Source organism: Cynocephalus volans, chromosome 15, assembly GCF_027409185.1.
Source record: "Cynocephalus volans isolate mCynVol1 chromosome 15, mCynVol1.pri, whole genome shotgun sequence".
NCBI classification, from domain to species: Eukaryota; Metazoa; Chordata; class Mammalia; order Dermoptera; family Cynocephalidae; genus Cynocephalus; species Cynocephalus volans.
Genome location: NC_084474.1, coordinates 14,781,619 through 14,808,627, shown reverse-complemented (window position 1 = coordinate 14,808,627; position 27,009 = coordinate 14,781,619). Strand labels below are relative to the sequence as shown.

Here is a 27,009-nt window from a genome sequence, read left to right as displayed (position 1 = left end):
CAGTGGTTGCCAGGGGCTTCGGGAGGTAGGATGAAGAAGCAGACCTCAGAGGGTGTTTAAGGCAGTGAAACTACTCTGTGAGGCAGTATAATGGTGGGCTCGTAGAGCATGCAGCTCCACGAGTGAACTCTATTGCAATCTACGGACTCTGAGTGATAATGATGTGTCAGTGTAGGCTCACCAGCTGTCACAAGTGTCCACTCTGATGCAGGATGTTGATGGTGGGAGTCTGAGGCAAGAGAGGAGTATCTAGAAACTCTCTATGCTTTCTGCTCAATTTTCCTGTGAACCTAAAACTGCTTTAAAATATAAAATCCATAGAATCATTAGGTGAAAGATTGTGGAAAGCAAGATAGTCACATGGTGCCCAAGTATCACCCCACAGACTTCTAGAAATCCTAAAGGGGAAAGTGTACCTTTACAAGGGAGAGAGCTTGTGGTTGCCACCTTCTCCTAGGGATTGAATTTAGCATCACTAATAGTGGTACAGCCTGACATTTTCTTGCCAAAAAATGTTTAATGTGAATGTAATAAAGCCTCTAAATCTAGCTTAAAATTTGAAGATGATTCAGGGAATGGAAGTCCAGTTAAATGACACCATGAGGAAAGAAAGTCCGACAAATAGAGAATGTGAGACATTCTGTAAGACACCCGGCCTGGACTCTTCAAAGAGTCAGTGATACATAAATAAATTGTTTAAATAAACAGGGCAGAGCTGTTCTAGATGAAAAGATATTAGAGACATATCACAACCAAATGCAATTCATGAATCTTAAGTCTTTGGGACAAGCAGGGAAGTTTAAATATGGATTAATGTCAGATGTTAATATGGAATGAATGCTAATTTTATGAGGTCTGATCATTTTATTGAGGTTATATAGGATAACTTCTCTCTTAGGAGATAAGTGCTTAATACTCACAGTAGAATATATGCAACTTAGTCAGAGATAGACAGGAAAAGATATAAAGCAAATATGGTAAAATGCTTGGCTCAATTGTTTGGTCTAAGTGTGCGTTCTTCAAACATTTGTGTACCACTTCCTCAAGTTTTCTGTGTGTTAGAATAGTTTCATAATAAAAAGTGGCAGTAAATAATGTATCCTGACTATTAAATTGTTTAGATGAGTCAGCAACAGTATTTCACATTTTTTCTAATTGAGCTAAGGAAGTGTTTTTGTTCTTGAAATAGAAATAAAAGTTTCAGGATACTTACTGGAGGACTTAGGATAATGGCACAATTAACACCCATAAGTTAATCACGTGCCTTCACAGGACACAACTCTACCCCAGGCCACTTTGGGCGTTGAAAACGTGGTCTGCAGGCATAGATGATAGTAATTCAAACATGGGTGAAGTACATGCAAATCCTCAACGCTGACACTCCTTCATCTGGCAACCAAACAGGTATCAAAATGTGTGGGAGGATAAGCAAAAAAGTCATTTAAGAGACAGCTTCTAGCCGCTGACATGAGCTCTGCTCACTTCAGCCTCTGTGAAGACACCTGTGCCACCTGAGAGTAGCACTTCTGCAGGTAAGAGCAGGTCCTCTGGCCACTCTGGAGAACATTTCAGGTGCCTGCTGTTGAGAACTAATTTCTCTGAGCATGCTTTGGTGCAATTCCTAAATAGGGATGTGAAATAATTCTAGTATCATCTCCAATAACTCTTTGTTCCTCTTTTCTGTTCTTGTTCACTTTTATGGCTTTTGACAGGTTGAGGGGAAGAGGTAGTGAAAGAAGAAGGGAGAAAAGCAAGTGTGGCCAGAGAGCAGGTGCTGTGTGAGCCGGTGCACACGAAGATGAGCACCTATATCTGGCCTCTCCACAGGGTCCTAGACCTGCCATCAGCTAACGCGGAGAAAAGGACTTAGAGTGTGGTCTCTTAGTTCAGGAAACATTTAAACAATAAATGACTGGAAAAATGTCAAAACTCTTGTCCTCAGAGTGGTCCCAAAGCATAACAAAATGTTTCTAAAATTGAATAATTTTCATAGCAAGCTACTTCAATGTTTTTCAAGATAAATCAGATCATCTACCTTGAGAACAAACTTTCTTGTACATAAAAGGTATGAGGAAAGTTCTAATTCTCTCTTACTCACTATATAAAAATCCCATGGCTTTCTCCATCAAAACTGTTTTTAACAGATGACAAGATATGGTTTCTTTTCATCACTGTAATATATTACATGCTGCCAGGGTGTGCTTGAGACAGAAATGTCTATATAAGCTTTGAGAAGAGAATGAATTTTCTGTAGTTTGATCTGCCTGATTGTAAACTTGAAATCTGCCTTAACTCTTAGTGAACACTAGGATAAGTATATGTCCCTAACATTTTTCAAGGATAATACCTTTTGGAAGATAGTTAATATTCTCAATAAATCCAAATAAGTTAATGGGAGAGACTTGCAATGTCTTTTCTCCTTGCTCTGTCTTGGAGACAGCCTTCTAGATAAAACTCAAATGTAATCCTCCCTACCCATTTTTTTTCACTCCCCTGCTGAGAATCAGACTCCCTGATTGTTCCTGCACCACTTACCATTCTGCAACCCTGTGTTTACTTGTCAGGCTCCAGAACCACACTCTGTCCTTCAAGAGCAGGGACTGTAACATAGCATCTTTAAAACTCACCATCTAAAGTTTTGAACCTAACTTGTGTTCAATAAACTGGGTGCAAGGAAGGCCGAAATGCTTTCCTAGGGATTTTTCTTCCCTTCCCAACCCTACATAAATATTTCCACTGGTGTTCTGGCAATTATGCTCTCTTTCTATCTTATCTCAGTGGGAATTTCTGGCAGGACAGGGTCTAACAGCAAGAGGAAGGCAGCCTGGGTCCTTCTGCATCCTCACTTGGGCTCCAGGGACATCTCAAAGTTAATTCCTGACTGACTTAAAATGAAGGAGAAGTCATACAAAGACAATTATTTTTATCAGACTCAACTTTTGCTCTTTGGGGAGGGAAATGCTGCATTACTCAGTATTTAAGAACTTAGGCAATGAAATCACTGTGTGGGTTCAAATTCCATTGCCACCATTATTAATTGTATGACCATGGGCTAGTTTGTTTAACCCCTCAGTGACTCTGTTCTCTCAATTGTAAAATGGGGCAACCCTGCAAGAGGTAAATGACTTGATGCATGCTGAGGACTTAGAATTTTTCTGGGATGTGGGAAGAATTCCATAGTTTTAATAATAATGGTATTGCTGCTATTATTATTAATAATAATATTGTTATTATTATTAACTTTGTGATGGTAGTGATTGTTATTGCCTCAAATGGCTCTGGTCTGTTTTAATATGGGTTCTGCATATATATGTATAAAGGTTTTATTTGTATTATAATATTACTTATATATTATTGAAAAACTGCCTAACAAAAAGCAAGTTTCTATTGGAAAGAAGATCAAGTATGTTCATATAATAGAAAAATGACTGGTCTGAGAAGCCAAAGTTTTAGTTTACTAGTCCATAATTTGGGCAAGTCAAGGCTCAAAGACATGCTGTCTTTAACTGTAAAGCTGTCCTAGTAATCTGTGACCTACCTATAGGCCAAACTATATTGTATGTAAGAAAATACCCTGTCAATTGGGAAGGTACTTGTTAACAGAAAATACTCTCATAATCATTATTTACATAATTTAAAAATTCAGCAATTTTGGTAATTGTCCCTAAAACATATTCTGGATAATTAATGTGTCAAAGGCAAATTCCCTTATATTAAAAGCCTTATGTGTACTGCCGTCGTTATCACAGTGCAATGGATTTATCAGTTACCTTTTTCCTTCTTAGGACATTCCTTTCTTCAGCCAGTGAACATGGATGTAATTATAGACACCTCTATATTTTTGGGAAAATTCCTATATTACCTTTTGGAATCTTTAGCTTACAAAATAATTCCCAAAAGGAGAAAGGATGTCGCTGGAGAGATTGTACTAATAACAGGTGCTGGAAGTGGACTTGGGAGGCTATTGTCTGTACATTTTGCCAGCCACGGTGCCATTTTAGTTCTGTGGGACATTAATCAAGAAGGAAACATGGAAACACGTAGACTGGCCCAAGAAAAGGGTGGTGTGAAAGTATTTGCCTATCAGTGTGACTGTAGCAATAGGCAAGAGGTCTACAGAGTTGCTGATCAGGTAAGCAATTGTTCTCGTTTCTATGCCAAGAAAAACACTGCATAGAGTATGCACTTTGTATTACAAAGAGGAGGAGAGAATTTTGTCATAAACTTCTTGCAAGATCCCTATGTGTCTCCTGCTTGATTCTGAATGTCAGAAGTCTGATGTTGTAACCTCCAAAAAGGAACACAGCATAAAACAATGCACAGGCGAATCTGGTAAGTCTCCTAAACCCATTATTTCCCAACTGTTTTTCTTGGTGACTCATTTACCATCAGGAGTCGGTAGAAACTGGGAGTAGTCCTGGCTCTGCTGCTTGTTGGTTGTGCAATTTTTAACAAGTTACTTGCCTTCTCTAGGTTCCTGCTTCTTCATCTGTAACATGAAAGGATTGAACTGGATGGTCTTCAAGATTATATCCATCTTTAACTTAACCTTCTATGTTTTATGATTCTAATGCATATCCATTATCTTGATGTACTGAGGATATAAAGAGTATGGAATATAGGGTAGAAGCATTTGGAATATTTTTACACCAAATTTCTTCTTTAACATAGCCTGTTGATATTTGTTCTAACATCACACTAAGTATTGATAAATGCTCTAATATTACTAGCTAACATTTATTGTGTAGTTATCATGTGCTCTGACAACAACGGGTAACCTTCTGAGGAGTGTTTTAACCATATTACCGTGGGTGAGGTGTGGTGAGACCAGACACAGATCAAGCGAGAGAAACAGGATGGACTTGCATCCCTGAGTGGCCCTGTGTGCTGTGCTGTGTTCTCCCAGGTTTGTGATACTCACAGTCCCCCGGGGAGGACACAGCACAGCACACAGGGCCACTCAGGGAAGAATGAGGGTCGGTAATGAAGCAGAGGGAGAGAGCAAACAGTGGCCAAGCATCTTTCTGGTGGTCTCCACAGGGAGAAATTGGCAAGGTAGGGTAAGCAGGCTTAGGACTGGCTAACTGGAATAACTTTCAGAGTGTTTTGGGCACAGAGGCTGTCCCTGGTTGTCTGGTACCTGGCCCTGGGGTGACTGGGGTGGGTGTATAGTATCCCAGAGTGTTAGAACCCAATAATGGAGGTGATTGGGGGTGTGGACTTAATTGACTGCCCAGGAAGGGGAACTAGCCACAAGGATCCTCTAGCCGGGACCTCAAAATTAGTTCAAGACAGCACCAAGAAAACACACAAAAACAACAACAAAAACAACTGTATTACAAATAGTTACTATTCTAAGCATTTTAGACACATGACAATTATTCAACACGACACGACCCTGTTGGGTGTATGTCATTATTCACATCCCCATTTACAAATGAGGACACTGAGCAGAGAGAATATGCAGCTTGTTCAAGATCATGCAATTAGTGATTGGCAGAGGTAAGATCCCAACCCAGGCAGGTTGGAGCCAAAGTCTGCTCTCTTGTTCACTATGCTACGATCCAAAGAGATGCGTACAGTTTGATAATAGAATCTCCAAAGAGATTTTGCTTCCCTTTGGCAATCTAAGCTCCATATATGGAATTCACTTATTGATTCATCCAAAAATATTTGTTGAATCACAACTCTGTGACATCTATCTTCTGAACCACACTCTTCACTCTGCTCCTTCATCTTCCGCTGCCTCCTTCTTTGTTCTGGGGCCCCATCAGGTTTGTTCTTTATAGTTCACTATCAGCTAATGAGAATATGTGCATTATAGACCCCTAGGTGTATTTTATTTAGTACAGAGCATGTGGAATCAAAGTTCGTCCTCATTTTGCAAAAGGGAAAGACATGTGGCAAGCAAAGTTCACAAATTAATGTCTGGGATGAGCTCTTGGAAGCAGTCTGTCTAGCACGGGCTTCAGTCCCAGTTCCACTAACTAGCCAGGTCAGCCCCCCTGGGGATGTCTGTTCTGTCGATGCTTTATCATATCTTCATAATGAAGGAGGTATTATCACTTTCTCCATTTTACTAACAAGGAAACAGAGGCAGAGAGAGTTTAAGGAACTTATCCAAGTCACAGAGCACATATGTGATAGAGATGACAGAGGACCCAATCCTCCTGGCATCAAAGCCCATGTTGTATCCCCAAAGGGCCCTGAGATGGTTTCCCCTGTGTATTAGTCCATTTTGTTTCTATAACAGAATACTTGAAACAGGGTGATTTATAACAAAAATGAAATTTATTGCTTACAGTTTCTCAGGCTCAGAAGTCCAAATTCCATCTGGTGGTGGCAACAGTGACCCAGGAGTTTTACATTGCAAGACGGTGGAAGCAGAGAGAGCAGAGAGAGAAAGACAGACTCTCCTCCTCTTTTAAAGCCCTCAGAACCACACTCCTGACCACCATTTTTAATCCATTCACTAAGGCATGGTCCTACTCTCCAATCACCTCTTCAAGGCTTCACCTTTCAGTGACCATAATAGGCTCTCCCACGCTCTCAACAGTTACAGTGGGGGCCAAGTTTCTAATACATAAAACTTGGGAGACACAATTCAAGCTTCAGGGAGTTTTGGGGGGACATTATTCAATCCACTACACCCTGATGCTAGCTTGAGCCAGGCTAGCAGGGCTGCAGGCACACCTGCATGGGGCTCTCCCTCCCGTCCTCATATTCGGAAGCATCTGGGGTCTCCATCCCGAATCTTTTTGTGTGGATCCTGGGGGGCGGAGGCGGGAACCACTGATGTTCTTGACAAACCACAGGGCACCTGCCAGGCTGTGCCTACGTGGGTCCCCTGTCTGCCCTCCTGCTGTCGCTGCACACAGCCAACCAATACCTTGTCTACACATGGATATCCAGTCTTTTGTTGTTCCATGTGAATGTTAGGATTACTTTTTCTATTTCTGTGAGGAATGTCATTGGTTTTTTGATAGGGATTGCATTGAGTCTGCAGATGGCTTTGAGTAGTATGGTCATTTTGACAATATTAATTCTTCCAGTCCATGAACATGGAATGTCTGTTCATTTATTGGTATCCTCTTTAATTTCTTTCATCAGTGTTTTGTAGTTTTCATTGCAGAGATCTTTACCTCCTACATTAAATTTATTTCCAGATAATTAATTTTTTTGATAGCTATTGTAAATGAGCTTGCTTTCTTCACTGAATGAATTATTCAGTTCCAAGACATATTCTTGGTTCTTTTTTATGGTATCTATCTCTCTGTACACACCCAAAAGAAAGGAAATCAGCAAGTCAAAGGGACACCTGCACTCCAATGTTTATCATGTCTCTATTCACAATAGCTATGGTTTGAAACCAACTTAAATGTCCATCAACAGATGATTGGATAAAGAAAATGTGCTATATATACACAATGGAATACTACTCAGCCTTAAAAAAAAAAATGAAATTTTGCCACTCACAGCAGCTCGGATGAGCTTGGAGAAAATTACGTTCAGCGTAATAAGCCAGGCACAAAAAGAAAAATACTGCCTGTTCTCACTCACACATTGAAGCTAAAATAAATAAACTGAACTTTTGGAAGTAGAGATTAGAACTGTGGTTACTAGAAATAGAGATGGGAAAGGGCAGGGGGAAAGGAGGATAGCAAGAGGTTGGTTAATGGACACAAAATTACAGCTAGATAGGAAAAAATAAGTTCTACCGGTATACAGTAGTGCTAGCCATCTATAATTAACAATTTATTGCATGCTATCAAGTGGCTACAAGAGAGGAGCTTAAATGTGCTCATCAAAAGAAGCAATAAATTTTCACAATGATGAATTCGCTAACTACTCTGATTTGATCAGTACACATATTATACATGTACTGAAATATAACTCTGTACCCCATAAATATGTACAATTGATACAACTAAATTAAAAAATTTTTTTAAAGTTAGCCTCTCCTCTATTCTGCCTCTCTCCAAAGTAGGAGTCTAATACTTCAGCCTAACACTAGCGATATTAAGTCTTCCTTTCATAGCAGATAAAAATAGAATATGTAATACTAAAGAAACTACCTGAATAAAATGAGGGGGAAAATAGTGACTTGGGAAAATAAGTATCAACATGTAAACTTCAATTGAATGAATGTTTGCCTCACTTCTGACCAGGTTAGGAAAGAAGTTGGCGATGTGACCATCCTCATTAACAACGCTGGCATTGTAACAGGCAAGCTCTTCCTTGACATTGCAGATCACATGGTGGAAAAAACATTTCTTGTAAATGCCATCTCTCATTTCTGGGTAAGTATTCTTTCTTTTCCATTTTCTTTTATTGGTGAGTGCAAAAATTCCATGTATTTCCATAAACTATTCATCCACTTGTCGGTAAGTACACCACTTGGGAGTCTTCCATTGATACACGGCGGGGGGCTTCATCCTCACCAGGATACATCCTGCCACATCCCACTTGGCTTTTCCTGATCTTGCCCTGTTCCAGATTTGCAGGGAAAGTCCCTTGCCTCTACCACCCTGTCCAGTCTGGTCCCAAGACTTATTAGGCTGTTCAGATATCACCCTACCAAAACACAACCTGCGGATGTGACAGCAATTACACAAGAGAGATTTCATTTGTTCATGAGTGGAAGAGGAGCTTGGGCAGGGTGAGGGGCTATGTTTAAAGTAGTGGTTTATGTGCATACACGACTGGCCGTCATAAGGAGGAAACAGACAGAAGGAACAACTATAGCCAACACTCACTGAGTGCTGACTATACTGGTATACTGGGCACTGTCCTAAGTGCTTTAACTGCACACGCAGTCATGGTATGATTTTCATTCTCACTTTACAAGTAAGGAAACTGAGGCCCAAAATGTTTTAAGTGAATTCCCCAAGGACATGCAAGTGGTAAGTGGTGATCCAAGCTCACAGAGTAAGTGAGGGAAGAAAGACAGACTCTTCACACAAGGAGAATTAGTGAATTGTAACCCAGGAGTGTCTCCCCTGAGCCTGGAGTTGCTAGACGGCACTGTCCTTGACGATGGAATGCTCCTCACCTGTGCTTCCCAATAAGGTAGCCACAAGTCGCCTGTGGCTATGAGCACTGGAAATGTGGTTAATGGGACTGAGGGACTAAACTTTCAGCTTTATGTCATTTAATTCATTTAAATGTACATTTAAATAGCCACATATGGCTAGAGGCTACTGCCTTGGACAGTGCAACTCTAGAAAGTGGGTATTCTTACTTGAACCCTGAGTTACCAGAGCTCTTTCTGCTGGAAGGGCTTATCCGTGATGCTGTAATGAAATGAACAGGTATTAGCAGTGGATTAGGGCACACAGGAGGCACACAGGAGGTACATGTGACTGAAACCAAGGCCTTAGGAGACATGGGGAAAGGGGACAGAGGCAGGGCCTTAGTCCTCTGTGTCTCTGAGGATAGGACCTTCAAATGGGTTTGCTTTAGCTGTCCCCTGATTTCTCCCTCTTTCCACTCAACACTTTTATATCACTCTCTGTGGTCCTCAGAACTATTTCCTTGGCCTTCTTTCTTCTCACCAGAAAGCCAGTGGGAACCCCTACTGGAGCCCAGCAAACCTGTTTTCACCAATACTTATTGAGCACCTAACATGGTGCTTGACATATAATAGGTATTCCAAAAATATTTGTGAAAACCATTGATTTCTCTGCCTGTACCACCCCATACTGAAACTTTTCCTTCTGGAAAGAAGAAACGCCATCTTGGTGAATGGAGCTAGAGTGCACCCATTCCTGATCACGTCATAAGTCTAGAAATCGTCCTTGCTTCTTCCCTTTTCCTTAACACCAATATCCTTGGCTGTCCCTTCAAAACACGCTCAGGTGTACTTCTCGCCATCCCCTGCCAGCCCCTGGTTCAAGCCATCCTCCTCTCGCCAACAGCTCCTCATGGAGTGGAAGAAGAGCTTATGCAAGGGGAGAGGCTATTTTTTATTCCATCTTCAATACTGGTGCCTTCTAACCCATCTCCATATGGATGCAAGTTGATCTTTTCAGCATACTAATCAAATCATCTCACCCCCCTGCTCAAAAATATTCAGAGGCTTCCAAACACATGCAGAATAACATACAGTTACCTGCCATGGCCTGTAAGCCTTGGCATGGCATGGCAATATCCTCCCTTACTTATCTCCCATCTCTCATTTTCTCTACTTTCTGCTCACTCTTCATACCCCAAGGATCCTGATTAAACCCCAGAGCTACTGAAGCTCTTTCTCATCAGAGGGTCTTTGCATGAGCTTTTCTCTCTCTGACAAAAATATCCTTTCTCCTGACTCACACAGTAGCTCTTTCTCAGTTTTCAGTCCTCATGTGGTCTCTGAACTTGGAGATTTATATTGTAAGAGTGTTCTGTTGTCTACCGTGAATCATTCACATAGTTAACAGTAAAAGGAATGAATAAACACACTTAAGCCTTCTTGTTGTATGTCAGCAAATCTAGAGACAGATGATTCAGAGCCATTAAAACCAGGGAATTAACTTTAATCTGAAGATTATGGAAGGAATCTTCATTTATCTCTAGAATTCAAGAGTTTTTTGGTTTTGTTTTTTTGGTGTTTTTTACTACTCTTGTAACCACCTATTCCAATGCTAGGAAACCAAACCCAAGAAATATGAATTCACCAGGTTTTGCCTGCAATACTTCTGATGAGAGATTTCCTGCAGTACCTCTAGTGAAAGATTTCCTTTTTTTTTTCTTGAGGTCCCCTGTCTTAGTCCATTTGCTGCTGCTGTAGCAGAATACCATGGACTGCTTAATTTATTTATTTTTTTTAAAAAGAGAAAGAGAGAGAGTTGGCACATGATTCTGGAGGCTGGGAAGTCCAAGGTCGAGGGGTTGCATCTGCTGAGGGCATTCTTGTTGTGTCATAACATGGGAAAGGCACTGCATGGCAAGGGAGAGTGAAACTTGCAAGAGAGAAAAAGGGTGTGAACTCTCTTGATAACTGACCCACTCCCACACTAAGGGCATTAATGCGTTCATGAGCGTGAATCCTGTTACAAGACTGTTACTGAGCTCTCCATAATTCATGGTGATGTACGTGTTTGTACATGTTCAGTAAGACAAGATCAATTAATATCTTTTATGTTATTTATAAAATAATTTGACTGTGTACAGTGGTTAGAATAAGTTAAATGTCATTCCATATATTTTTCTAAGCTTAATCCATTGTGAATTCATCTGAATTCCAAGTACTAGAATTATCATCATCTTTACATTCCTTTGATGATTCACCCAGTTTATTAATTAAACTAAGACTTCCCATCTTTTTCCCTGAATTCTGGGGGTCTCAATTGGATTAAGATATCACTCAAAAAGAATTCCATTCCAGCTTGCGTAAGTATAGCTTTCTAAAGAGAGGATTAGAAATAGACCAAGAGGAAAGAAAAACGGCTTCCTCATACGTCCATCACAAAATAGGACACTGACCACATTAAATTTCCCTCACTGATTCCATGACCCTACATAGTTAATTTTGTTCTGCTCAATCCTGGTCAGAGATCACTTTCACACAGCAGTCTGCTCCTGGACTAAACAGGTTCTATGAACCCGATTCAACTCCTGGCATGGCTTTACAAGAGTCTCCTCACAGTGCCAATGTCAGCTAACACTGGGAATCCCATACCAATGAGTCATCCCCTTTGCACAATCCAAGCTGCATTTTCACTATGAATGTGTTCTTCTGCACCATGTCTTCACATGACACAACTTCTGGCTCATAATCCAAAAGTCTTCAGGCAAGACTAGGGGAGCCTAGAAATTTCCTATCGATGACAAAACTGAATGGCTTTTGCTCATTTATTTCGATAACCAGAAATATCAAAATAGAGAAGTAGAAACCACTGTTGGCGTGTAAGACAGAACTATTTTATTATTACAGAGAGAGCACTGACAAATCCCTAGGCCTTTCTATCCATCCTGGCAAGCATGCAATATCTGATGGAATATATTTGTATTAATAAATTTACCCTAGAAAGGGCTGTTTCTCTTTTGGATTTGACAGCTTTTCCCCACATTTCCTCAGGATGGGTCCTGAAATAGGGCTGTGCTAATTAAGAAACGTGGAGCAGACCAAATGTACCTCACTGCTTGCAGCATCCTTGTTGCTGCTGATTGCCATGTTGTGAATTTCAAGCTAAGAGAACAGGCCTTGGGTGCTTTGGTCACCTAAGAAGTGCCAAAGATGACTTTGAATGCAAAAACACTTTTACAATTTTAGTTTTCTAAACAAAAACAACGAAATAGATGTAATTGACTACCTTAATAGCCAGAGTGACAATAGTTTCATTTTGTTTTTTAAATAAACCTAACAGCAGGTAACAGAAAATTATTAAGTGACTTTAGATCTGTCAGATGTGACAAATTGTGTTTATTTGATGTAAGAATTTAATAGCATGACAAAACTCAAGTACTCAGAAGTATATTCTGACAAGATAAGAATCTCTGCTCCCCAGGCAGACTACATAGAGGGAAAGAATAAGATTTCAACACCTCTGTTCACAGCAGACTGAATATTCCAAGACCAGTTTTAAGCTACCAGGTTTCTCATCTTTATCATATATCAGTTTCTTTTGCTCATTAATTTTAGTATGCATTTATATATGTGTATAAGCTTAAACATACAAAATATACATACAGCTATGTAAGAATATCATTTTTAGCTTTCAACAATAACTTCATAATTAGCCTTATCATCGTATTAAGGATAAGGTATATATTACATTGAACTTACCATCTCAACTGAATCTTTACAAAAAACAAGTCAAAACTGTCCTTGGTGACTCAGTACCGTTTCTCTAGGAATTTTAATTTGTTTAAAACTTTAATGGGTAATCAAAGATTTCTCATAAATTTACCCAACTTCATATTGTCCCAAAATCTTCAAGTCATTTAGATTGACACTACAAACAACACAATCACTGGTGTTATTGAAAGGTTGCCAAAGAGATAAAGTAGAAAAATTGTAAGAAACACTGCAAGTGTAACAACTAAGTCCAAACAATCTGCAACACTGTCTGAAGTTCAAAAACACCAATCCTTTTCTTTTACTGTAAAGTCACCATTTTTTGTAATTCAATTTAACTGAACACGTTTGCATTTTTCATAACCTGAAATGTTTTGTGGAAACAACAGTAACCTTCATGACCCATAAACCAGTGTGAAAAAATTTAGGAAGTTCACTAATTAGGCTCTTCCATGAAAAAAAAAAAAAAAAGTCTTTCATAAATGCAACAAAATAAAACCAAGCTAATCTGATGCTTGTTTGCATTACATTCCACACATGATAAAAGCAGGGAAAAGATCAAACACGTCTGGTTTGTTCACAGATTTACTTTGATTGTGAGTAATTTATAAATGTGAATCCATATGTAATTCTCCAGGAAATAAAAATAACTTACAAAATACAATTTTGACAACTAATTGCTAACTCAATACTTACTTATATTCCTTTTTCTACCCTTTAATAATGGATACCCACCTAGTGAGCACAAATGATGGATTTCTATGAATCAATTCACCTTCTAGAATGATCTAAAAAGGCCTTCCACTGATACATAGGGCTACAAATACAAACACACACGTTGCCTCTATGAAAGAAAACTTTTCTCAATTGAAAACACAGGAAACTAGTAGCAAGTTCAGCCCCAGCTCAAAAGCAAATACACATATATTTGCCAAAACAACAAAGACAAAAAGCACACAAAACTGAACTCCTGAAGGTGATCAGAGAGTAGGTAACTGCTCACACTGATCATTTTTTAATTTCATCAGTGTTCAGCTATATGACAGACAGCTGTAGCCACTACTTTCTCTCCCTTTCATCTGATGAGTTTAACTGCCTCAGACCCTGGAATTCCTTATCAAAAGTAGCACTGACATACACCTTCAACTTTATTACTCAGATTCACTTTCTTGAAAGTTTCATAAACTTTCAGACACCAATGGTGATGCTGCAACTGGGCCCCTGTACCTAGACCTCCAGTCCCTAAATCTTACTGGGTCTACTAGATTGTCACCCAGGAGACACCCTCTGGAGCTCAGGCTGGATCTTTCATACTTTTGTGCTGAAAGACAACAACCAGCTCTTGCCATTTCTAACTAGCATGCAGCCATGACTGATGCAACAAGATTTTTCAGTTTTCAATTTTTGAAAGACATAGATGTCATAACCACAAGACACAGATGTATAAAATTGCCACCGCACTTGGACATGAAGTGTCAAAAGAGGTCAGTTGTCTGCATCTAGGCAAAAACTCACCAGTTGGTTCAGCAGTCCTGGAACAAGTTTAGTGAGACATGAATGATCTTGAATGCAAAGTGCCATTCTTGGATCCAGCTCTCTGTTGCACTGGGCCCTTACAGGTAAGCATCTCTTGGCAGACCTGCCAAAATTCTAATTGCAAAATTCTGACATTGTTAAAATCATAAATCCCATATGAATAGATTATAAACATTGTCAAGGTTTTATTGAACTCATTTATGGGAGAAACAGCAGAATGAAACATTCTACAAAATAATCATATGAGAAACTTGGATTTAAATAGTCAAAGGAAAAAGAAATGTTGAAATAAGATGGCTAAATTCTTACCTCGGGATTATCTTTTTTTTTTTTTTTTTTAATTTTTATTTTGTCAATATATATTGTGGCTGATTATTGCTCCTCATCACCAAAACCTCCCTCCCTCCTCCCTCCCCCCGTCCCCCCCAACAATGTCCTTTCTGTTTGCTTGTCGTATCAACTTCAAGGAATTTTGTTTGTTATATCTTCTTCCGCCCCCCCCCCGGTTTTTTTTTTCTCTGTGTGTGTGTGTGTGTGTGTGTGTGTGGGTGTGTGTGTGTGGGTGTGTGTGTGTGAATTTATATATTAATTTTTAGCTCCCACCAATAAGTGAGAACATGTGGTATTTCTCTTTCTGTGCCTGACTTATTTCACTTAATATAATTCCCTCAAGGTCCATCCATGTTGATGCAAATGGCAGTATTTCATTCGTTTTTATAGCTGAGTAGTATTCCATTGTGTAGATGTACCACATTTTCCGTATCCACTCATCTGATGATGGACATTCGGGCTGGTTCCAACTCTTGGCTATTGTAAAGAGTGCTGCGATGAACATTGGGGAACAGGTATACCTTCGACTTGATGATTTCCATTCCTCTGGGTATATTCCCAACAGTGGGATGGCTGGGTCGTATGGTAGATCTATTTGCAGTTGTTTGAGGAACCTCCATACCATTTTCCATAGAGGCTGCACCATTTTGCAGTCCCACCAACAATGTATGAGAGTTCCTTTTTCTCCGCAACCTCGCCAGCATTTATCGTTCAGGGTCTTTTGGATTTTAGCCATCCTAACTGGGGGTAGATGGTATCTCAGTGTGGTTTTGATTTGCATTTCCCGGATGCTGAGTGATGTTGAGCATTTTTTCATATGTCTGTTGGCCATTTGTAGATCTTCCTTAGAGAAATGCCTACTTAGCTCTTTTGCCCATTTTTTAATTGGGTTGCTTGTTTTCTTCTTGTAAAGTTGTTTGAGTTCCTTATATATTCTGGATATTAATCCTTTGTCAGATGTATATTTTGCAAATATTTTCTCCCACTCTGTTGGTTGTCTTTTAACTCTGTTAATTGTTTCTTTTGCTGTGCAGAAGCTTTTTAGTTTGATATAATCCCATTTGTTTATTTTTCCTTTGGTTGCCCGTGCTTTTGGGGTCGTATTCATGAAGTCTGTGCCCGGTCCTATTTCCTGAAGTGTTTCTCCTATGTTTTCTTTAAGAAGTTTTATTGTTTCAGGGTGTATATTTAAATCCTTAATCCATTTTGAGTTGATTTTAGTATACGGTGAGAGGTATGGATCTAGTTTCATTCTCCTGCATATGGATATCCAGTTATCCCAGCACCATTTGCTGAAGAGGCAGTCCCTTCCCCGGTGAATAGGCTTGGTGCCTTTGTCAAAGATCAGATGGCAGTAAGTGTGTGGGTTGATTTCTGGATTCTCTATTCTATTCCATTGGTCAGTGTGTCTGTTTTTATGCCAGTACCATACTGTTTTGGTTATTATAGCTTTGTAGTATAGCTTAAAGTCAGGTAGTGTTATGCCTCCAGCTTTATTTTTTTGCTCAGCATTGCTTTGGCTATGTGTGGTCTTTTATTGTTCCATATAAATGTCTGGATAGTTCTTTCCATTTCCGAGAAAAATGTCTTTGGAATTTTGATGGGGATTGCATTGAATTTGTATATCACTTTGGGTAGTATGGACATTTTCACTATGTTGATTCTTCCAATCCAAGAGCATGGGATATCTTTCCATCTTCTTGTATCCTCTCTAATTTCTCTCAGCAGTGGTTTGTAGTTCTCATTATAGAGATTTTTCACCTCCTTGGTTAACTCAATTCCTAAGTATTTTATTTTTTTGGTGGCTATTGTAAATGGGCAGGCTTTCTTGATTTCTCGTTCTGCATGTTCACTATTGGAGAAAAGAAATGCTACTGATTTTTGTGTGTTGATTTTGTATCCTGCTACTGTGCTGAAATCATTTATCAATTCCAAGAGTTTTTTTGTAGAGGTTTTAGGCTGTTCAATATATAGGATCATGTCGTCTGCAAACAGGGACAGTTTGACTTCATCTTTTCCAATCTGGATGCCCTTTATTTCCTTCTCTTCTCTGATTGCTCTAGCTAGTACTTCCAACACTATGTTAAATAGGAGTGGTGAGAGTGGGCATCCTTGTCTAGTTCCTGTTCTTAAAGGAAAAGCTTTCAGCTTTTCCCCATTCAGGATGATATTGGCAGTGGGTTTGTCATATATGGCTTTGATTATGTTGAGATACTTTCCCTCTATACCTAACTTATAGAGGGTCTTTGTCATGAATGAGTGCTGAACTTTATCAAATGCTTTTTCAGCATCTATAGAGATGATCATATGGTCCTTGTGTTTGAGTTTATTGATATGGTGTATCACATTTATTGATTTGCGTATGTTGAACCAACCTTGCATCCCTGGGATGAATCCCACTTGATTGTGGTGAATAATTTTATGTATGTGTTGCTGTATTCTGTTTGCTAGTATTTTAGTGAGGAGTTTTGCATCTATATTCATCAAGGATATCGGCCTGTAGTTTTCTTTTTTGGTTATATCTTTACCTGGTTTTGGTATCAGGATGATGTTTGCTTCATAGAATGAGTTTGGGAGATTTGTGTCCGTTTCAATCTTTTGGAATAGTTTGTAAAGAATCAGTGTCAATTCCTCTTTGAATGTTTGGTAAAATTCTGCTGTGAATCCATCTGGTCCTGGGCTTTTCTTTGTTGGGAGCCTTCTGATAACAGCTTCAATCTCCTTTATTGTTATTGGTCTGTTCAAATTTTCTGCGTCTTCATGGTTCAGTTTTGGGAGCTTGTGTGTGTCCAGAAATTTATCCATTTCCTCCAGATTTTCAAATTTGTTGGCGTATAGTTGTTTATAGTAGTCACGAATGATTCCTTGTATTTCAGATGAATCAGTTGTAATATCACCTTTTTCATTCCTAATTTTTGTTATTTGAGTCTTCTCTCTTCTTTTTTTTTGTTAGCCATGCTAATGGTTTGTCAATTTTATTTATCTTTTCAAAAAACCAACTTTTTGATTCATTGATCTTTTGAATTGTTTTTTTGTTTTCAATTTCATTCAGTTCTGCTCTGATCTTGATGATTTCTTTCCGTCTGCTAACTTTAGGTTTGGATTGTTCTTGTTTTTCTAGTTCTTTGGGATTATCTTTTCTATTAGACCAAAAATAAAAATCACACAATCGTTTTCCACATGTTTATCTCTAATTTTAAAAGGTTGTGAAATGTCTGGGTCCTAATAATTATTAGACAAAGTTACATTGCCCAAGAGAGTTAGATAACCTTCAGGAAAGCTTATTAGAAAATGCTCTAGCATGCTGGAAGTCATGCAATCATCTCTTCGCCTGATCTCCAAGATTTGAATAATTGCATATGAACAGGGTTTTAAAAAAAGAGGTCAGTACTAGAAAAAGAGAGACTGGAAAAGTTCTCTAAGAGAACCCAAGAGGTGCAGGGGTAAGGGAACTGGAATTTTCTCATGGCATGGGGACTTAGAATATTGAATTAACACCTTGGTTGAGGATGAATGAGTGAAGTTTACCAAAATATCTAAGACTATATGTAAGTCATGGTAAACAATTCCAAGGCACTTACTTAAAAGGCATGTTTACCTTACAGTTAAATTCTCCCTTCCTCAATCAATATTCTGCCAATCCATCAGGGTGAGCATGAGTTTTGTTTATGGTAAAGCCAGGAAGGTAAATGCAATGAAATTATAATACAAACTGCTAAAAACTACATGGAAGAGCTCAATACACTAGAAAAACTAGGTTTTAAAATTTTTAGCCAACCATAAATGGAAAATGCTAATTTGATTCAATTAGTATAGTTTACTTCAAAAAAAATATCAAATAATATTTCTTAGATATTAGCATATAATAAACTCAAAGTGCCTTGAATACAGTGACTGCATGGCACCAACTTTGGTACTGCACAGAATTTAACACATCGTAAGTGTTAAACAAATATTTGTTAAATGAATTAGTAAATTCATCAAATACTTACTGAATGAAATACTGACACAGTATATTTACATCTTACAGACTTGTAAGGCCTTCCTTCCTGCCATGATTGAAGCTAACCATGGCCACTTGGTTTGTGTTTCAAGTATAGCAGGACGAATTGGTATTAATGGACTAACAGGCGAGTACTTTGTTTCTCCATATTCCTTTGTATTCCTCAGTCTACAACACCCAGAAATTAGGACTCTTCCAAGGTACAGAGAAACTCTTCCTGCATCAAGAGGAAATCTCTGGAACATTTTACTCTATAACACCAGCATTACCTTCCATTTCCCCATTTATAATCGCAGTGGTAAGGAGAGATATTCTTCTCTTTTTAAGAAACAAAGAAAAAAAATGTGACTATGGGCTCATTGGTCTTCTTGGGTTAAGAGAAATTAAAATGATTTCTATCTTATTGTTGGGTGTATAGTGCAGAGATATAGGAGTGGAGTGTTTGCCCACATAAATGACTTTAACAGTGATGCTTTGTCCCCAAGGACAAGCCAGAGAAAGGGGAGGGAGTTGCAATTTTTAAAATAATTCCAAGAATTAACTTGTCAAACTATTGTTTGCTTCAGATTATTCTGCAAGCAAATTTGCAGCCTTTGGCCTTGCTGAGTCTCTCTTCCTTGAATTAAATATGGTAAAGAAAAGTGAAGTTAAAACCACCATTATTTGCCCATACTTCATCAAAACTGGAATGTTTGAGGGCTGTACAACCAAGTAAGTAAACTCATACAGCAATTTGTGCTTTTATAATAATCTTAGAATATGTCAGTTATCATCTGATCACTTTGAAGTTTTGAAATATGGACAATAAAGTAAAAGAAGTCATTTGAATGCCTAATTTCATAAATGAAAAAATTTAAATATGTATAAAATTAATGAATTTATTCAATTTAAAGTTAATAATCTAGTTATAAAGTTTATGGTGTGGTAAAAACTCAAATCTAAAATGCTAATCAGAATATTAAAATATAACAGAGAAATTGATAGTGTGAACTTATTAAAATATTTATCATTGTAGCATTAAAAAAATAATTTCTTTCCAAAAAAAACTTAAGTATAAATAACCCCCATAATAAAATATTTTGTAAGATTGATTTATATATGTGAGGAAGTATTGCAGATTGACATTTTGGTATAAAGGTTAAATTTGGCTAGAGCAGTCCAAGAACATCACTACTGACATTACAGGAAATAAGGATCATAAGGAAATACTATGAAAAATAGCATGCCAACAAACTAGACAACATGGACAAAATGGAAAAATTTCTAGAGAGAAACAAACTAACAAAACTGACTCAAAAAGGAAAAAGTCAGACCAATCTTAAAACAAAGATATTAAATTAGTAATCTAAAAAAATTCCAACAAAGATAAGCTCAGGTCCAGATGGCTTCATGGGAAATTCTATCAAACACTTGAAGAAGAATTGATACCAATATTTAAAAATCTCTTCCAAAAAGTAGAAAAGGTCTGAACACTTACAAACTCCCTATGAGGACAGTATTAACCAAAAACAAAGACATCACAAGAAAATAAAGACCAATACCTCTTATGGACATAAACACAATAATCCTCAATCAAATAATAGGAAACTGAATAAGCAATATTTAATAATGATAATATGCCGTGATAAAGTGGGATTTATTCTAGGAATGCAAAGTTGGTTTAGCTTTTAACACTAATTTAATCATATCATGAAAATAAAAAACAAAAGCTGCATAATCATCTCAACACACAAAGAAAAAGTATTTGACAAAATCCAACACCCTTTCATGATTAAAAAAAAAAAATTCAAGAAACTAGAAATAGAAGGTAATTTCCAGAACTTGATAAGCAGCTTCTATGAAAAACTCACAACTAACATCATATTTAATGGCAAAAGACTGAATTCTTTCCCCCTAGGATCAAGATGAGGTCCACCCTCACCACTCCAATTCTATTCCTGTTCAACAGAATATATAGGCAAAATGTGAAATAAAAGGTATCCACATTGGAAAGGAAGAAGTAAAACTTCAGATGCCATGACCTTTTATATAGAAAATCCTAAGGAATACACACACATACTCACACACATACACTTAAAAGTATTATACCTAGGAAACCAATATAGCAAGGTCCAGGATCAATACACAAAATCAATATACAAAAATCAATTGTATTTCTATACATTTGTAATGAACAATCCAAAAATGAAATTAATAAAACAATTCCATTTACAATAGTATCAAAAATAATAAAATACTTGGGAATAAATTTAACCAAAAAGGTACAAAACTTATACTATGAAAATTACAAAGTATCTTTAAAAGATATTAAAGAAGACTTAAATAAATGTAAACAAATCCCATATTCATAGATTGGATGACTTAATATTGTTAAGATGCCAGCACTCCCCAAATTGATCTATAGATTCAATGCAATTCCTATCAGAATCCTAGCTGTCTTTTTTGTAAGAATTGACAAGGTGATCCTAAAATTTGTAAGAAAATACAAGGGACCCAGAAAGCCAAAGCCATTTTGAAAAAGAAGAAAGTTGTACTGAATCACACTTCAGATTTCAAAACTTACTACAAACTACACTAATCACTGGCTACATTTATGCCAGTGTGGTACCAGCGCAAGGACAGATGTATAGACCAATGAAATAGAATTGAGAGTCCAGAAATAAATCCTTACATTTTTGCTTAACCGATTTTCAACAGAGGTGACAAGACAATTCAATGGGGAAATAATACTCTTTTCAACAAATAGTGCTGGAACAACTGGAAAGCCATATACAAAATAATGAAGTTGAACCCCAACCCCTACATCATATACAAAAATTAACTCATTGTGGACTAAAAACCTAAATGTAAAATACAAGACCATGAAACTCTTAAAGAAAAATGGTACAAGTTTTCAAGACCTTGATTAGGCAATGGTTTATTAGCTATAGCACTAAACTACAAGCAACAATAGCAGAAGATTAATAAATTAGATCCATCAAACTTAGAAAGTTTTGTGCTTCAGAGGACAACATTAATAAAGTGAAAATACAACTCAAAGAATGAGAGAAAAATTTTGCAAATCCTATAGCTGACAAGGGACTCACATCTGGAATACATAAAATTATTGACTCAACAATAAAAAAATAAAAACCTAATTTTAAAAATTGGCAAAAGATCTGAATAGACATTTCTCCAAAGAAGATATACAAGTGGTCAACATGCACATAAAAAGTCGCTTAACATCACTGTCATTAAGGAAATGCAAATCAAAACCACAATGAGAAACCACTTCACCCCCACTAGGATGGTTATACTCAAATAGACAATAACAAGTGTCGATGAGGATTTGGAGAAACTGGAACCCTCATACATTACTAATGGGATATAAAATGGTGCAGCCACATTGGAAAACAGCTGGACAATTCCTCAAAAATATAAACACAAAGTTACCATACTTCCACTTCTAGACATATACCCAAGAAAAATAAAAATAAAAACTTGTACAAAAATGTTCATAGTGCATTATTCATAGTATTCAAAAGCTGAAAACAACCCAAATGTCCATCAAGTGATGAATGGATAAACAAAATTTACTATATCCATACAATTAACTATTATTTAGCCACGAAAGGAAATGAAATTTTGATACATGCTAGCATGTGAATGTACCTTGAAAACATTATTTTAAGTGGAAGAAGCCAGACACAAAAGGCCCATATTGTATGATTCCATTTATATGAAATATCCAGAATAGGCAAATCTATAGAGACAGAAAGTAGATTATTAGTTTCAAGGGACTGGAGAAAGGAGTGACTGCTAATGGGTATGAGGTTTTGGGGGAAGTGATTAAAATGTTTTGGAATTAGACAGTGATGAAAAATTTTCTGAATATACTAAAAATAACTAAATTGTGCAATTAAAAGAGTGGATTTTATGGTATATAAATTAAATCTCAATAAAGCTATTATAAATAAACAATGAATAACTCTTCATATCAACTAAGATGGCTATAACAAAAAAAGACATAGAATGAGCTGATAAGGATATGGAGAGATTGGAACCCTCATCCATGGCTGTTGGCTTTGTAAACTGGTGCAGCTGCTATGGAACACAGTTTGACAGTTCCTCAAAATCTTAAACGTAGAGTTACCACAGGGCCCAGCAATTCCACTCCTACATATATACCCAAGCGAAACAATAACATAGTCCCCACAAAAACTTGTACACAAATGTTCATACAGTATTATCCATAACAGCTAAAAAGTGGAACCAATCCAAATATCCATCAACTGATGAATGAATAACCAAATGTGGCACATCCAAGCAATAAAATATACATGGTACAAGAATTCAGCAAAACTCAATGAAAGCATTCTGTGAGAAGTAATGTTTAATTGGAACTATAATGGAATTTATAATAAAAAGTATTGTATATTTTATTATTATCTGTAAATCATGCACTGTACATGCTTTATGTAAGTAATATTTATAATAAATTTGTGTATATATAATCTAAGTGTGTATATATATATACATTTTAAAAATTATTTTCTTTACTTCTTTGTTTCTAACATTATTATTAAAATAACAACATTCATAAAAATTGACAGTAATATGTGGTTAGGTGCTGTTCAAAGCCAGATTATCAAGATCACAAAAGGAATGTGACCAGTCAGTATGAGAAGACTTGATAGCCAGTGAAAGTGGTGATGTTAAGTGATGACCTTTATAAACCTGGGGCCCCCTAGGTACATAAAAAAGGCATCTTTAAAAAAAGATCTAAAAATTAAGACATCTCCAGGAAAGGAACGATTAATAATCCTAAAATGATATAAGATGAAAGAAACAATGATCTGTAGATTATATTTTTAAATAAATGTTAAAGTGTTTTAGGCTTTAGTTCCAAGGAACTTTTTGTAAAATAAAATATAAAGACTAACTGCCAACATACAATTATTTTAAAAAATGGATCAGATTCTAAGAATCAGTTGAGATAAACAAAATTTTTTGAGGGGTGTGCTAGAAGTAAAGAATAATATAAAAGTTTAAAATGTCAAAAAGTAATATCTTATGGGATCTTTATTTAGATTCTCACCCATTTCAGCTCCTACTGATTTCACAGACGTCTATTTCTGCTTACTGCTGTAACAATGGTCTGCCTAAAATGACGCATTGCACATGCTCAAGAGATTTTTTTTGGTAAAATAATTTTTGCAATTTCCCTTCTTAATAGTATACAATTATTTGATGTTTGGGAGGAAAAGAAAAGGAAGAAAGATACCAAAAAAAAAAAAAAATCCTAAAAGCAATTGCTTTCCTATGTCCAGGCCAGACCAGCACTTAGCAGAAAATCAACAAAAGCAGGATGTTCACTCCTGCTTTATATTAGCACTGGTCCCAATATTCGTCATGAAAGAAAACACAAGGCAATCCCTAAGAGTTGCATTTTTTTTTGACTATTTGTAGCTATATGTTATAATTCTGTATATGAAATGACAGTAAAAAAAACACCACTCTGATGATATAACTTTTTCTTGTTGTCATTCCAGGTATCCATTACTATTACCTATACTGGACCAGGAATATGTGGCCAAAAAAATTTTTAATGCTATTTTAGAGGAACAAGTTTATGTAGTAATACCCAGATTTTTATGGTTTACATTGGTCCTTAAACAGTAAGTTAATAATTAACTCACTATCATTTTGGCTCCTTCTGAACAAATTGTCCAATCATTGCTACCTCTTTCGCCTAGAAGGCAACTTCATATTTTTTTTAAATGATGAGAGAAAGAACCTTAACAATGCAAGGACAATTTATTGGACTATTGCTAGCTGTGTCTTGCTTACTTCAGACACTGACAAAATTTAGCAACTATTTAGGCCTTGCAGAGCACACATTATTTGTTCCAACACAGAAACAAACAGCACCCAAATTATGTGGGGGGTTTGTTTATGTTTTTGTTTCTGGTCAATTATGCAGTTTAACTAATGTCGACTTCTATTTTGAAAACAAAGGAAAAAAAAAATCTGAGTGTGTTGCCAGAAAATATTAATGGTATTTGGCAAGTTCCTCATGTCATGTATGAAATCTCCTACAACTTCATACAAAGCCCATGCTATGAGCTCCAGGTATTTGTGGATGGATTCGGCCCAGGCCTACATCTAACATTTATGGAGTGCCTACTGTGTGCCAGCTACAATGCTGACAGCTTTGCATGAATTTTATCTCATTTAGGGAATCTGAGGTTTAAAGAGAGTAAGTAATTTTTGCAGCTAATACATGCTGGAACAAAGTTTCAAACCAAAGTCTCCAATCTGATTATAGAGCTTAAGCTCTTACCATCAGGATATACCCCTCTCTGCAATAAGTGCTAGCAGAGTAGGACGCACAAGTAGAGATTCACTATTGTAAAATTATGCTCTTGATACTTACAGCGATTTCTTTACTATTTATTCAACACATTTCCTTTTCATCTTTAGCTGCCCTGGTGGCTTCACTAGGTCAGGATCCTTCCTTGTACCATCCCGCCACACCTGTCTGCCTTCTGTAGCACTCAACACACTGGTAGTCGCTTGCTGGCTGCATGCTCCCTGAGGACAGAGCACATTTCTGAATCGTTTCCTGCTCCATGCTCTGGCTTAGAGCAGTACCTAACATATAATGATCATACAATAAATATTTGCTAAATTGAGTTGAGTTGAGCAGAGCTAAACTGATCTAAGCAGAAACAAGCTGAAGATACATCCTCTATCCTCAAGGAACCGAAGCAGTGGTTCTCATTAAAATCACCTTGAGAACATTTAAAACATGGCCTTTCCTCCCAGAGATTCTGCTTTAATTGCCCTGTTTTGCTTTTCTAGTTTTTGCTACTGTTTATTAGCTTAGTAAATAAGATGTCCATGATCTTTCCACAAAACTCAGTGAGTGTGATTTATGGATAAGTTGTGATCTAAACATTGGGACTTTTCAGAGCTCCAGGGAAGATTCTAAGGTACAGCCAAGATTGAGAGCCACTGGTATTGATGAAGTTGGTGGCACTTGGTGGGACACAGCACTTCCCTGGTCACCCCTCCCATTAAGTGACACATGCACAGCATGGATCATGACATTTCAGACTGTGTAACTTGTACTTAATCTGTGCAAAGTAGTCTCTTCGAATCCTCTTAAAGGATCATCTTTTTTTTTTTTTTTTTTTTGCTTTTTTCTAGAATAATATCTTCAAAAATGGTTATTGCCCTTGGTGAATATCTTGGAGTAGACTCTTGCATGGCTTCTCTCAGAGAGAAATAGATGGCAAATGAACTTCAGACTGAAACTGAGAGGAAACACTAACAGCTCAATCCTCAAATGTGGTAACAAATAAAAAATACTACAAGGTAGACTATTTGGAACTCCTCCTGATGCTTTAAAGCGTTCCAGTCTATTAAAGATTTCAAAAGTGCCAACTTATTCCTAGGACAGGTTTTACCACTTGTATTAGTCCATTTTCTATTGCTTATAACAGAATACCTGAAACTGGGTAATTTATAAAGAAATGAAATTTATTTCTTACAGTTTTGGAGGCTGGGAAGACCGAGGTTCAGGGAACACGTCTGGTGAGGGCCTTCTCTGGGTGGAAGTTCTCTACAGGGTCCAGAGTGACTCAGGCAATCACGTGGTGAGAATGGCCTGAGCAAGAGTCAACCTGCTCACTTGCTCTCCTGACAAAGCCATGAGAACCACTCTCTGATAACCCATTAAACCATTAACCCAATACTCCATGAATGAGTTAATCCATTCACCAGGGCAGAGCTCTCATGATCCAATCACTTCTCAAAGGCCCCACCTTGCGAAGACTATAATCAGATTTCCCACCCTCTTAACACTGGTACAATTGAGGCCAAGCTTCAGTGAATTTGGGGGGCATATTCAATCCACAGCAATACCAATTATTTTTGTAAGCATTCAAATTATCTCTCTAGTTTTTCCTATAATTTTTTAGTTTGATAAATAAGGACATTGCAGCCTTTTCAATGGACTCTGAATATAATATATTTACAAAAATATGTTATTGTTAATTGATCCTAATTTACTTTTTAAATAGACAACATATAACACTTTTTTTTTTAAAGATAATTATAAATAATGACCTTGTAAATCAGAGTTTAAGGCTGGTAATTTTTAACCTCAGGTTTAAAGATACACATTAGTTTTGTAATTAAAAAAAACAATGTTTACCTTATAAGTGAAGGCTAATTTGTGTTACCTATTAACTCCTAGTGGAGTTAGATGAACATATTAAGGCACTTAGGGGGATTGAACTTGCTTATTTGAAAAAATAAATCTGTAATGCACCATTTTTGTTTGCATCTGAGTATGTCAAACAATTCCTAGCTC

At 37.2% G+C, this 27,009-nt stretch overlaps 1 protein-coding gene across 1 annotated transcript; it reads left to right on the top strand.

The window, feature by feature from the left end:
* The first annotated feature begins 1,478 nt into the window (after positions 1 to 1,478).
* On the top strand, positions 1,479 to 25,963 carry LOC134364173 (short-chain dehydrogenase/reductase family 16C member 6-like). The gene is made up of 7 exons (XM_063080081.1): positions 1,479 to 1,532; positions 3,786 to 4,132; positions 8,169 to 8,300; positions 18,678 to 18,777; positions 19,217 to 19,361; positions 24,182 to 24,307; positions 25,842 to 25,963. The coding sequence occupies exons 2-7, from the start codon at positions 3,812 to 3,814 to the stop codon at positions 25,921 to 25,923; spliced, it is 906 nt and encodes a 301-aa protein (XP_062936151.1). The 5' UTR covers positions 1,479 to 1,532; positions 3,786 to 3,811; the 3' UTR covers positions 25,924 to 25,963.
* The last annotated feature ends 1,046 nt before the right edge of the window (positions 25,964 to 27,009 follow it).